Here is a 15,038-nt window from a genome sequence, read left to right as displayed (position 1 = left end):
TGGTGCCCACGGGCACCGTGTTGGTGACCCCTGATCTAAAGAGTGTACATCCAAACACGATAGACCAATGTTTTATACATCAGTTCACATTCAACTCCTTTTGTCTATAAAACTTGTGAAGTTGCTTGTAATGTAGATTACCGAAAATCAGCTCCCATTAAAAGTTGACTTGGCAAAGCCCTCACAAACCGCTGAAAGTCAATAGTACCAATGAGGGAACACTTACTTCTGTCGGAGTGTAGCTCCTCCGGTGCAAACATGGCTGCGACAGTTGGTTAACTGGGTAGAATGCAGATCGTGAGACTTGACTTATGCTGTGAGACTTGTGCTGCGGGTTCTGGTCGTGAATGTCGTGATCTCGTTCTCTGTCGTAAGAACTGCTGAACAACTCTTTCCTTTCTCTCTGCAGCTCTTCCTCTCTTTCTTTCTTAAGACGTTCCTTTTCCTTTGCTCTCTCCAACTCAAGCTCCATCTCACGTTCCCTGTCCCATCGTCTCACCCTCTCCTCACGTTCCTTCTCCCAGAGCCTCTCTCTTTCTAGTTCTAGTTCCCTCTCCTGTCTTTCCTTCTCCTGCTGCATCTCCATTTCTTGCAACATTCCATCCCTCTCCTGCTCCCTGGATCTCTCCTTCCATGTTCTCATTTGGTCCCTCTCCTTCTCCTGTGGTTTCTCCCGGCTATTACACACTGATGGCCTCCCGGCTTCCATTGGGTTTGGAAGCAGGGTTTTTTCTTGCTGTAGCCCCTCCTGGTAGGAGTATCTCCTTTGGTTTGTGCACTGAACATGCTCCACATCCTGGGACTTCCTTTGTGAGTGACCTGACAGACTAGACACCTTTGATCCCGCAATGGACTTGCTCGTCTCCTCAAAAAACTTCCTCCTGTCTGAAAATGGAAGGATGTCAGAGTCCTCCAACCGAGAACAGGAAGAGGAGCGACCACCAGAGGGGTTGGAAGAGGAGGTAAAGGCACACGCCCCGTGCCTTGACTGAGTGACTCCTAACATGCCATCTCCAACAACTCCATGCAGTCTGTTTGGTTTTGGTTCTGGCTGGAGCTTATGCTCAGGAGTCCAGCGCCATCGGCGAGCTTTGCCCGCAGGAGCTGGTTCCTCCACTACTCGGACACCAACACCAAAATTAGGCACTTGTGGGTCCACAATCTGAATGGCTGTCATTGTGGATGGAGGCTGAGCAGTTGGATCATCACAGTTTGTTTGACATGAAGTGTTTGGTTTATCATATAGTACTGTGTCTAATGGACTAGCAGTTGATGCAAACACAACTTTGGTGCTTCTTTCTTTGACTACAAAGTCCGCTTCTTCAGGCTCCTCATGGAGATCTGTACCCTCCTCTTCTTGAACAGTTTCACCACTAGAAAGTAACCCCCCAGGGCCACGGCTACTCTGCAGTTGAGCCTTTTTCTTCTGGATCTCATTTCGAAGGTTGGTTGCAAAGCGTTCACTGCGGCGGCAATTTCGACGATGGTATTTTGATGACTTTTTCATGGTAGCTTCGACTGCGGCATTTTCCTCAGATTTTTCACCCACTCCTCTGCTCTCATCTGCACTTCGCTCCTCCATTAAAGTGTCGACACTTGCAGCAACACTAAGAGGCTGAAAATCTTGTACAAGTAATTGATTAGACCCCAAAATACCCTGTACAGATGGCTCTGTTGTCTCCTCAGGTACACTCACAGAGCGACCCCAAGGGAGGTGATGCTGAACCAGAAGAAGGGACTTGCCCCGTACTCCCATTCCATTTTCCATCTCCAACTCCAAGAACACAGATCCAGGGGTTGAGCAGCGGCTTCCGTCCGTTTTGTTTGGTGGATCCAGAGAATGACTGTTTGAGGGTTGTTGGTCTTTCATGAGGCATGGTGGTACACAGGACCACTTGGTGCTACATGGGGGATCTGATTGACTAGAAAGCTCTCGTGAGGAGTTGTCGCTGTTAAACTGCTCAAACTGAAGTTGTGGGACATTCTTAGGGTCATTTTGCTGGTTTAGACCTGTACAAGTGTGCTTGGTCTGAGAGCGCATGACATGAGAGAGTCCCTGAGCCTCCCCTGAGGGTTCTGAAGAAACCAGAGATAACCCAACAGGGTCACAGAAGTGATCTGTCGTCGTTTTGTCACTGTAGTCTTTTTGAGCACTCATTTTGCTACTACGTTGTTCATTTTGGCTATCATGTTTAGTATTACCTTCTTCTTCTTGAAGGAAGCCATTATGAATTCCTGGTCTATCATTTGGAGAAGACGTATTGTCATTAAAGAAACAAGGAACAGTGCACATTTCAATTGGAGCGGAAGCACAGCGTTTGTTTGGAAGATTAAGGCAAGTCCTGGTTGTTTTAAAACTGTCATTTCTGTTTGGAGACTGAGTGTGAGTCATTTTTATTTCTGATCCATCTTCCCCATTTCTTATGATATCACACTCTACCCCCCTTGTTTCCTCCTCATAAGAAAAGGAAGAAGGCCTTTCTTTCACCTCTACAGGCCTCGGCCTTGGCCTGGTCAGTGATCTGGACTTCAGTCCAATGAGCTGCGCTCCATTCGGTGCCTCGCCGGATGAACTACCGAGCATTGCAGCATCCCTACCAGGAAAGGCAAAACAAGGCGGCCCTAGACTTTGGAAGAAGTTGTCCATGGAATACACGTCAACAGGCCGAAGCGGCACTGTAGCGTAATCAGATGTGTTGGAGCTGGCAGAGAAGGAACTATAGGCAGAGTCTCTTTTGTTGTTGAAGAGCGCTGGGTCGACGGGGGAACTGAGGGAGTCTGAGAAAGGCTGTGTGACGGGCGTGGCCGTATCCAAGCTCTCCATGGAGCCCAGGGAACTGCTTCGATCTGTAGATGAGTACGGCCTGGACAGCTGACCCCACTGCATAGTCAAATCACTGCAAGAATAAGTAGAAAATATTCAATTTGGTATTTTATAACATTCCTAATAAAGGAATGGAAACAAAGAACTACCAATAGGGCTGGTAATCTCAGGGCACCTCTTGATATGATAGGAAATGTGATACATTGTTCACGATAATGATAGGAAATGTGATACATGGTTCACGATAATGATAATATTGTGAACCAACCACCCTCAAAAAATCAAATACTATGTAGCATAATTTGTACTAACAAAATCTATGATGCTGTCTACAGTAAGTAAAATATAACTTTAAACAGGATTTCATTTAGTTCAACACTATTTCAAAATCAATTTATATAACACCACATCCCTTGTCTCACGTAGACCAAATCTATTATGGAAAAACATTAAAATATTTAGTATTTAAACAGTTCAATAATAAATAAATGTAGTGTATATTACGATCGCACTGATTAAAGGGGCTGTTTGCAACATTTACACAGCCTACTTTTCAATGTATATTAAACATTATATCTCGCCCTCTCACTGCTCCTTGTACGTAATGATGTAATTACGTATGTACGTACGCAACACATGCACGTGTGTTAGCTTTTCGTGTTGTTGGCTAATAATAGCAATTAGGATAGTTAGCGTTAGCCTGGCGTACGTGTTGATGAGACTGGGTGGGTGACCGCTGGTAAAAAATGGTTATTGTATAAACTGTGTAATTGTAAAAAATATAGTAATTGTCAAATACATGTGTTCTGTTAAACCACCAATGGTAGCTGGTGGTGTTCTTGTTGTATTTTTTGCTTTACAAAATGTTACTGTGAGGAAATCAATTAATCAAATTATTTGGAATACATTTATATTCTGTTGCTTTGATTAATCGTTTAGCGAGTGTGACAAATTCTTTTTTTATGAAATCCGGACTGCCTTTTTCATACTTTAATATCACTTTCATTAATGCACACATGTTAAAAGTGCAATTTCAATGTGGATGATTTGTATTCATTGAAAAAAGAATGAAGGTTATGGCAAGCAGAGAAATTTTTGTTTGTTGCCAAATATTTTCCCTAAAATACGCATTGACGTTTTAAAGCGTGTTTTAACCGATTACTTCATCAATCAATCAAACTCATTGATAGAAGACTCAATTACAAAAATAATTTATAGCTGCAGCCTTAGTCTAAATTAATAGGGATAAAGATGAAGTTAATTAAAACGATTCTCTTACATTCATGGTAATCTGGAAAAATAATGTGTTACAAAATTAATCTGCTGCTTTCTTTGATGACAGTAGTTACTGTCTCTTTGAGAATACATCTGAAAATAAACGCTGAGGTAAGCGCTGATGAAGGATTAAGCCCCACAGTTTTCTTACCATTATGTTTGAAGGGAAATATAAGACCTGTGGTCTATATTTTACTTTACACAAGAGTACTGTGTTTTACTACATCAATAAAGCACACAAGTAAGGCAAGGTGTTTTTTGGATCTCACCTCCCACAATGGTGACTGGACTCCAAAGGGGATTGATTATTGAAGAAGGGAACAAATTAAAATTTTGACTATAAAGTTAAATATCGCTATAGTTGACCATATCAATATAAAGTCACACGCCTACTCCCAAACATCAACAAATATAAAAGGCTTAATACATTCTGCTAGGAGGAAGTCCAAAAGGTTCCTCTTATTAACACTACACAGTCGATAACAAGTTCTCCGTCCATTTGTAAAAATATAAATACAAGTAGCATTCAATTTTGAAAGAAGATGTTTTCCCAAACGACAAAGTATATATTTCTTCAAATGACATATACATCTAAGAGCTGGGGAATCTGGTTCCAATAACTCCGAAAAGGGAACCACAATAGTCCTCTGTGTGTTTTTAAAGAGCACTCCAGGATGACTCTTTTAGACTGATCTGGATTTCCTCCTCATCAACTCAGAATGCCATAAGTCCAGTTCTCCTAAGTCCTCACCTGATTCCCCACATCCTCTGTTTTTTATCCCTTTTCAAAATCCTTGTATTACACCAACACATCTATCTTCTTTTGAACTATTTTACTTCTGAAAAAGAGTCGAATGGTCAGGTTCCTATGAGATTGTTGCAGCAAAAAGTCAAAAAAGATACTAAGAACAAGGCAAGACAATTCCACGGAGACCATGTAAAAAGCAGTGTGGACTTATTTACATGCGGTAAATATTGTGGTTGCACAACTGAGTGAGCGGCAAAGCCAACACAACCAAAACAACCCACACAAGAACCTGATTTCAACGCCTTGCCTTCTGGTCATATCAGTTTCATTGTACGCGTTCCGCTTGTGGTTAATTTGCAGAGAATTTGCCAAAAATCAGTGTTGCGGTTCGGTAGTCCATGTGTGAATGTAAAAAATCCAAGAGTTTCCACTCTATCTATCCAAGCGATAGATCACTGCTGCTTTAATTACATTTCTATGGGGTAACACGTTATAGGCCTACATGAGAAAAATCATCTCCGAGGGGAAGTGAAAAAAGAAAGCAAGGGCTGCTGTATATATCTGAACTGGATGAGAGCAGGAGGAAGAGAGCAAATGAGAGGGGAGCTGGACAGGAAATGACAGTGACTCCTTCGCAATGAGGCCCATCATGGAACATGTGAACGGGCCGGTGGACGTAGGCAAACCAGTGGGAAACAAGGCGTGTGTGCTCAGATGCAGCATATTTCTTTTGGCCTGACAACACACACACGCACACACACACACACACACACACACGCACACACACACACACACACACACACGCACACAGATGCCGAGCGTACAAAAATTCTGAGACTTGTACAGTTTACTGGACGTCTTCCTCCCTTTGTCCACATGTACTTGGAGTCATAAGCCATTGTGCACATTCCCACACACATGTTGCCATCTTAACCACAATCCAGTCTAAAAGAGGTGCATGATATCATTGATTCATATCAGACAGGTAACAGTAAAGCATTGATGAAGAACAAAGACATTAAAGCTATCCTTTTGTTGTGAGTCACAATACAAACACTGAAGTTCCCGTTTCCTCTAAAAGATCCACGGTTTAGCCTGATGAGGTCATCATACAAATAGGACTACATGACTTCTTCTTTTGAACATATATGACAAAAGAAAACATTAGATAATCTTGTTAACACGCAAACCAGCAAAAGCTTCCTCACAAATTGGGTCAAACAGTTTTTAAAGTCTAAGTACTGGACTTTTTTTTGACCTGGTGGCTCATTAAATTCCAGCAGTGTGGTTCTGATTCACCATAACGACCGTCTCAGTTGTTCAGGCTTCCGAAGAGGATGTTCGCCGACATGGTCGTTTAAAACACAATGTCTGTGGAAATATCACACAGCAGCAGAAGTAGCAGTGAAACAATTGAAGCCAAACAAAGCAACATGTAAAATTGATTAATCATTTAGCAAAATGAAAGCGCCACTGAGAACGGTCAGCTCGGTCCCCAGACAGACAAAGAACAGCTCACCATCTGATTGGCTATCACACTGGATTGTTTGCGTAGCGGGTTAAAAATAGAACAAGGGGCTTCCTGCGTCAGTGGCGTTGACATTGAAATACAATGATGTCACTCGTTTTCTGGTAATTTTTGACTATCTGGGGACAAAAATTCCCACCATTTGTGTGCTGAACCAGGACTACATTTACAATCTGGCTGATGGAGTTAACCGCCTGAAAGATATGAGCTTTCAAAGACTCACCTGTTGTCACTCGTGTGCCACGCTAGTGTGTACGCGCCAGGATGGAGCTGCATGGCAGGAGGAGGGGGAGGCGGAGGGAGTGCGGGGTAGTCGGCCGGTGGAGGGACACAGAGTGGTGGAGATGGGGGCGGGGGCGGAAGGGGCAACTCGGACACCTTTGCCAATTGCCAGGAGTGAGGCCTGATGATTGGGAGGCTGCGCCTGCGAAGATGTACAGGGAGAAGCAACAGTGGTTCAAGTGTTCTATACAGCAAAACAGTGCCCAGAATGCTGCCCTGAGGGACAAATATACTATATGACTGGATGGATTTTATTTTTATTTATTTTATTTTTTTTCCAAGATGGCGCCGCTGTAGTGGCTGCTGTTGGCAGGAGCTCTGTGCTCTTGTGTCATCCTTTTGTGTTTCCCTCTTGTTTTCATGTGTTATTATATATGTATTTCTTTTTTTTTGCCTTTTGGTCCGGGACCCTTTGGGACTATGTGACAAAGGGTGGCACTTTCGTGACTTCTGTGGTGCTTTTTTGTGGACTTCTTGATCTGCCTCCCGGGAGACTACAGGCCATGGAGACCAGCTGCTGGGTCTCTGCCACACCAGAGTCTGTTTGGAGAGACTGGAGGAGATGTGGATGAAGAGACAGGGCTGCGGAGCTAGCACTGAGTGCCGGGACGGACAAGGTTCACAGTGTCTTGGCTGAATGAGCAGGTATCAGACACCTCAGTCTCCTCGGACGTATCCTCGCTCATCCATGCGGACTGGACACTGGCCGAGAGTTGGTTGGCGGCCGATAGTGGAGTCAGCTCTCTTGGTTGCTTTGTTGGGTCTGCTCCTGTCTCTGGCCATGCTCCCTCCACCCCTGCAGACGATGGCGTGGAACACCGCAGAGGCCACCACAGTGTATATGTTTCTTTTACTTTTAATTTATAGCTGTATGTAGAAGTGGCTGGTTGCATCAGCTCTGATCTTTAATGTCTTTAATGTTCTTTGTGTTCGTTGATGTTGGAAGAGGGATGTCTATTATGGCTATGAGTTGTTTTTTTCCCCCTTGGCCTCAGTCTGGACCCCCTCTCCAGGAGCCCTGGTTTAGACCGAATTTTTTTATTTTATTTTTATCTTTTATTTTTTTCTCCCATTCCCCCCCACTTGTTTACCTGTATCTCACCTTTTTGTAAGGGGCGCCGGAAGTTGGCAGACCCGTCAGCCATCCTGTAATGTTTGTCTGATCTTGAATGGGATTGTGCTGAAAATTTTAATTTCCCCTCGGGGATTAATAAAGAATGTCTGATTCTGATGACAATTGACATCAGAGACTGAACTGAATAAAAAACCCTGAGATATTTGAACTTGCTACTGACTGCCATGTCTTAGAGCAGAGATAACACAAAGCCATTTTCCTTTCTGGCCTTCGTTTTTCAGTCCGTTAGCACACTGTTGTCCTGTCGAGCCGTGTAGCCTCATCAAGTTGTGCTACCTGGCGTTACAGCAAATGTGATTAATACCTGTTTGAAATGTATTTTTTTGAAGGATTTTTTCATGTGACTAGAATTTTTTGACTAAAAAAAGCTCTAATATTGTATTATCGTATAATTCAGTGCAGCAAACAAAATGCTGCAAATTCAATTAACTCATATTGTTGTGTTAACTTTGACAGTCCTAATAATTAGCTTCGACGCATTTTTTGACAAGTACATTTCTTTTTCGATACATGCTCCTGATTTTCAACAACATATGCAGCACTATAATGCAACTTGATATATCCATCCATCCATTTCCTACCGCTTATTCCCTTTTGGGGTCGCTGGCGCCTATCTCAGCTACAATCGGGCAGAAGGCGGGGTACACCCTGGACAAGTCGCCATCTCATCGCAGGGCCAACACAGATAGACAGACAACATTCACACTCACACACTAGAGCCAATTTAGTGTTGCCAATCAACCTATCCCCAGGTGCATGTCTTTGGAAGTGGAGGAAGCCGGAATACCCGGAGGGAACCCACGCATTCACGGGGAGAACATGCAAACTCCACACAGAAAGATCCTGAGCCTGGATTTGAAACCAGGACTGCAGGAACTTCGTATTGTGATATAAAGATAGCTTATTTTGACTGGCAAAATGTATTCATCGATATATGTTGTGGAGTTGTGCACCCCATAGGTGTGTGCGGTTCAACAGAACACCGTCACTTCTACAATGTTATATACCTTACTGTTATGTAACTGTGAAGGATACAATTGGCCTATTGGATGACTTAAGAAAAAGGCTTGACCGCACCAAACTTAAACTCTCGGCCCCGGTTTGTCTCAGTATCAAAACAGACAGTATAGCCATAATTGATTTGATTAAAAATTAAAATATATGTGACCATTTTTGGGAAAAAGAATGCCACGTGTTATAAGCATTATTATTGAAAAGCAAAGGTCTTTTTTCTAATGTTTGTGGCAAAAGCAGAAACATTTTTAAGACCAACACTCCGCTTTTTTTTAACTGCCTTCGCCTCCTTGAACATTGTGCCACAATATCGCCCAAGTATGTCCTGAAAAATAATTGAGGCGGGATTTTTTAATTTAGAAATATACAACAAGCACAAACCTGAACAACTACCTATTCCTTCAATTTCCAGCTGATCAATAAGTGACAGTGCTTATGTACGCAATGATGAAACTGAGAAGCAAAATTTGAGTTCGACAACTTTTTCGCTGTTGCCTTGGTTCCTTGAGGATTTATAAGAGGTGCCAGTGAATTCCTGACTTGTTGAACTTGCATGCTCGTAGCTCTCAGAGTGTCTCGATGACAAAACTGAAGGATAAAAAAAGAACATTCTTAGAGTTGTTGAAAAGACTTTTGTTAAGGTTGCATTCAGGGACGTCCAAGAAGGCTCCATAATGTCTGTGGGCCCTTTCTTGGGTTTTTTATTTTATTACAAGACCCCGGGAACACAAGATAATGCTGGCTGATACTTTCTCTTTGTACACATCGGGCAAGGCCACGATAATGGCTACAAAGTTTAAAAAATCTTGTGACCTAAGGGTGACCCTGTCACTTTGTGGACTGAAAACATTTCTGAAAATTGCCTAAATGTATATTGGACAATCTGCTGTGGAGGAGGCAACAGCGAGTGCTTCGAGCTTCTAACATCCACAAACAATCAGGAAATTCAATTAGGTGATAGCAGAATCAAATTAAACGTAAACAAAAATGTACGAAAAAATCTGATGAATCTGCCAGATGAAGAAAGACTACTGGAATGTCCCACTTCATGTTCAGAGGCTGCAACAGCTGACTGATAGCGCAAAGGCCAAGGCACATAATCTGAGTCACACACGTCTCAGTAGCAGCAACCCAACCAATGCCGGAGGAAAAATATTCGACATACTTTACACTAGACAACAAGGAAACAAACGATCAGAGCGTTCGCTGTCAGAAGAACTGTGATGACAAACCCACCGACGTGTTGAGGAGAAATATCCACAGGCAAAGCGCTCCCAGCTGGCAAAATGCAAACAGCCAGAAGGTCAAGTTCAACACGTTCACTGGAGAAGTCCAAACAATGGAGCCTCTCTGCTCACTTTCTGGGTTAAATCTCCTCCTTCAACAGTATGACAAGAGTGCCAGGCTATGACCACAAGGTGGGAGAAGCCTCTGTCCGTCCGAGGACCATGAGGCTGGGACTGAGAGGGAAAGGCCGAGGGTCGCTCCTCACATCCCCTCTCTCTCCTATTTCTTGCTTCCTCCTCACTTGTTCTTCTTGCTGGAAGACAAAACATGACTATTTCTCCCTCATGCGCTCACTCCCACCCGCTCGGTCGCTCTCTCTCTTTCCCATCTCATTCTTTGCCTGCCTTGCTCGCCCCCTCTCATGCAGGATGTGTGAGCCAGTCAGAGAGGAAGTATTGTGGAGGGCAGATAAAGTGGTGCATGTCTGCTAAAATAATAGCCAAGAGTCCCACATTGTTGTGGTTTGAAGGTGGGGGATTCAGAGGTACTTCCTGAAAGTCCCTAAAAGAGCCTAAGAAACAGAAAGCGGAGGCGTTTTGCCATCAGAAAAAAATGTGGTGAAAGAAAGAATATAAGTAGGATGTGTGGTCTGAAAGAGAACAAAGTAGCATGAATTTAAATTAACTCCGACCAAACAATGATCTGCGTTGATAGATGAGCAGAAATCCCCATCCACTAATTTTCTACACTGCCTGTCCTCATTCAAGTTTGAGGGGGGTTGAAGCTTGTGCCAGCAGACTTTGGGGTGAAAGGCAGGGTACTCCCTGTTCTGGTCTCCAGTCAATCACAAGGTCTCCAATAAGCCTAAAAGTCATGTTTTTTTATGCGATAACCACTGGGCCACTGTGCTGGTAAAAACAGCTTCCAAAAAGAATGCTTCACCGTGGCCCTGGGGGACACCAATGTAAGATGATAGTGTCATTGACCTGAAGTCAAGTACCCCCGACCCCTGCCTTTTATTATTTGACTTATCGTACACATCAGTGCTTCTCAACTGGTTTGGCGGACTCATCTCCCTCCAGTTTCCACCGCTTGAGTACTATTAAATAGCAAACATTGACCCCAATTGTTTGAACTGAAATATAAACATGAATACATATGAAAATACAATAAAATGTAGTTTGAATTTAAGTTATTCAATCAATCAATCAATGTTTATTTATATAGCCCTAAATCACAAGTGTCTCAAAGGGCTGCACAAACCACTACGACATCCTCGGAAGAACCCACATAAGGGCAAGGAAAACTCACACCAAGTGGGCAAGGAGAACTCACACCCAGTGGGACGTCGGTGACAATGATGACTATGAGAACCTTGGAGAGGACCGCATATGTGGGCAACCCCCTACCCCCACTAGGGGACCGAAAGCAATGGATATCGAGCTGGTCTAACATGATACTGTGAAAGTTTAATCCATAGTGGATCCAACACAGCCGCGAGAGTTCAGTTCAAAGCGTATCCAAGACAGCAGCGAGTGTCCCGTCTACAGGAAACCATCCCAAGCGGAGTTAGATCAGCAGCGTAGAGATGTCCCCAACCGATACACAGACGAGCGGTCCATCCTGGGTCCCGACTCTGGACAGCCAGTACTTCATCCATGGCCATCGGACCGGACCCCCTCCACAAGGGAGGGGGGGACAGAGGAGAAAAAGGAAAGAAGCGGCAGAACAACTGGTCTAAAAAGGAGGTCTATTTAAAGGCTAGAGTATACAAATGAGTTTTAAGGTGAGACTTAAATGCTTCTACTGAGATAGCATCTCGAACTGTTACCGGGAGGGCTTTCCAGAGTACTGGAGCCCGAACGGAAAACGCTCTATAGCCCGCAGACTTTTTTTGGGCTTTAGGAATCACTAATAAGCCGGAGTCCTTTGAACGCAGATTTCTTGCCGATACACATGGTAAAATACAATCGGCAAGATAGGATGGAGCTAGACCGTGTAGTATTTTATACGTAAATAGTAAAACCTTAAAGTCACATCTTAAGTGCGCAGGAAGCCAGTGCAGGTGAGCCAGTATAGGCGTAATAGTAAAAGTTATTGCAAAATAACAGTGTGCCAAAACAAACAAAAAAAAGTCTTAGTGATAACTTCAGGAAAAAAATGTTATCCACGCATTAAATTATGACTTGAAAAAATGTGTGTGTTTGTGTGTGTAGGTTTTCAGTTTCTGAGGAGTTGAATCAGAGCAACTGGACTTGTTTGATTTAGTTAAGATTTTTTTCACCTCTCATTCAGGTCCAAGTGCAGTTATTCAACTCCTTAGACAAAGAAAACGGTCAATTAAAAAGATTCAAATATATTTAAAAAAAATTTTTTTTTGATTAATGTATACCAGTGGGTAAATGCAATCTCCCAGTCTGGACTAGTAGTTGAGTCACATTTTCATGACTGGGTGTCTGCATTGTTAAGGTTCAGATAAGATCTGTTTGATTTTATTCTAAATTCAGTTTTAATTCTCCAAAATTCCTTGTTTTTCAACTAATCTGGTTCATGTTTAGAATTTTATAGATGTGTGCTTGACATTTCCCTTAAAGTTTGGTTTGAATTTGGTGATGATTTGTGTTAAAAATCTTAAGAAGTAGAAGTTTTACAACTTTCAAATTGGGGATGGATAACAACGTTACCATGTTGTGTATGTCAGAAAAATACCAGCACAAGCAACACAGTAGTTGTGCGTGTTTGGACATATTTTCACACTTTTGTGTGCAGTGATTCAGGAGTAAAACAATTAGCTTACACAAACCACTACACCCCAGACACTTAATAACAGGAGGCCATTAGTGGCTTCAAAAGCTTTCCTGGTCTACCATATCTCTTGCAGACTCCATGAAGATATGGGTGTGTGTGACGTACATATATGTTGGTTGGCAGATTCCTTACATTCCGTGTGTTGCCTTCAAAGGGGGAAAAGGGTTAAGGCTACAGAAACCTAAACAAGGCTCACCTCCTCCCTGCTCGCTTCCATTGTGTGTCTGCCTGCAATCAGAAGCTATTTGTTTGCTTTATGGCTCTCATGGTGCGTGTGTGTGTGTGCATGCAGAATCAGATCCTTCTTTTTAGTCTTCTCTTTGCCCTTAAAAAAAAACCTCTTTGTTTCAAAAGTAATGGATGTGCAGGTAGTGAAAATAAAGATAATGTGGATTCATGTAAGGATGGAATTTGTGGGGTTATAGGTCACTGATGTTGGAGCCAAGATCACTCCAAATATTCCTTCCGTACCAAACTCATCCAAGCATCAATTATGAACCTTGCTTTGTCTGCTGGAAAGGGCTGCACGCACACTTAATCGAATTTGAATCATGATCATGATTTTGGCTGTCACAGTTAAATGATACTGATTGTTGGCGATATTAACATTTAAGAATTGGGCCCTGCTATGCATCAAGCCAAGTACTATCACAGCTGCAGTGGCAGAAGAACAACAGAGGCTAGAATCGGCTCTCGCCCCCGCCAAAGGCCATTGTGTATAGACACACAGCTCAATGATCACGCCGACCATCTCCCCAAACTTATTCCGGGCTGTTGCAGCATTTCACTTCCGTGGAGTCCTCGTCGTACATGAAATACCATAACTACTATTATTCGATGACGGCAGGTGTGGACGCCAGCACAACACGGTGTTCTCCTTGTCTCCTTAGAGTAGCACTAGAAGGATGAACAGCAAACCATCGAGCTGAATAGAGTGTGGAGACACTTTTCCATCCAGTGCCAAGACTGGCAAGACGTGCTCACCATTGGAATTTATGCACCCTCTACATCTGCGCATGCGTATAAATCCAGGGACTGCGGAAATGTAATTGAGCGTTGACGGACCCTAACGTGAGTGCAATCATTACACTAAATAACAAATTGTGTTTATTGTATTTTGTCATTTGAGATACATGGACGGCGTGGCGCAGTGGGAGAGTGGCCGTGCGCAACCTGAGGGTCCCTGGTTCAATCCCCACCTAGTACCAACCTCGTCACGTCCGTTGTGTCCTGAGCAAGACACTTCACCCTTGCTCCTGATGGGTGCTGGTTAGCGCCTTGCATGGCAGCTCCCTCCATCAGTGTGTGAATGTGTGTGTGAATAAGTAAATGTGGAAGTAGTGTCAAAGCGCTTTGAGTACCTTGAAGGTAGAAAAGCGCTATACAAGTACAACCCATTTATTTATTTATTTACATGTTTCACACTATAAACAATGTGTGATGCGGTGAAGCGATCAATTACATGATGATGCCACTTTCACACACCTTCAACCCAAAACCCTATTACCACAATTGAAATGCCGACTTGTGATCTCAGATGAAGAAGAAACAGCAACGATGGGAATGCACAACCTGCAAAATGGATGAGGACATACGAGAAGCAAGAATGGGGAAGGTTTGAGGGCTATTTTTGACAGAATAATCCCCAACTACAAAAAACAAAAGACGGTGGAAAAAAATCCTGGAGAAAGCATGAACACAGAATTCATAATATACTGAGCAAATGAGAGGTGAGTTCTTGTCAAACTAAGATAATAGCTTTTAAAGTCATTCATTTGTCTTATGTTAAGACTCGGGAGTTGTCGGCTTTCCTTACGGACATGAAGATTTTTGGTCAAAAATACTGAGAATGGTGTAGAGCCACCGGACGTTCTTATAGAATACTCTTAAAAGACATCAAATAATCGGTCGATTGGAGTCCTTAGTCAGGGGGAAGACAAATCAAGACAAAATCAGCCTGAATTGATCTAAAACGTTTGTCCAAGTGAGGTAAATCAAGGAGTGTGTGTGTGTGTGTGTGTGTGTGTGTGTGTGTGCGCACATGTGAGTGTGTGTTTGTGTTGTGTGTGAGACCAGCTTTGGAGGTTAATTTTGGGTGAGGGGGTTGAGGTTATGAAAGTGATGGTTAGGGTCCAGGAGAGAAATCTAAGTCAAAGTGATTTGAGGGGAAAAAAACGACTGACTGTGTGCGTGTGTG

General features: G+C 43.1%; 1 protein-coding gene across 3 annotated transcripts in view; it reads right to left on the bottom strand.

Moving 5' to 3' along the window:
* shroom4 (shroom family member 4) overlaps positions 1–15,038 on the bottom strand; it is a 69,821-nt gene that overhangs the window by 13,699 nt on the left and 41,084 nt on the right. For 2 of the 3 annotated variants that reach the window (XM_061913489.1, XM_061913490.1), the window contains exons 3-4: positions 6,599–6,799; positions 227–2,897 (exon numbers count right to left, since the gene is read on the bottom strand). In XM_061913489.1, coding sequence (XP_061769473.1) covers positions 227–2,897; positions 6,599–6,799 — 2,872 coding nt within the window. Of the gene's footprint in view, positions 1–226; positions 2,898–6,598; positions 6,800–10,042; positions 10,414–15,038 lie in introns of those variants that run through there. The other variant, XM_061913491.1, reaches the window with a different exon arrangement.

This window comes from Nerophis ophidion, linkage group LG10, assembly GCF_033978795.1.
Source record: "Nerophis ophidion isolate RoL-2023_Sa linkage group LG10, RoL_Noph_v1.0, whole genome shotgun sequence".
Lineage (NCBI taxonomy): Eukaryota > Metazoa > Chordata > Actinopteri > Syngnathiformes > Syngnathidae > Nerophis > Nerophis ophidion.
Note: the sequence above shows the minus strand (reverse complement) of the source record. Positions and strands in the feature narration are given on the sequence as shown.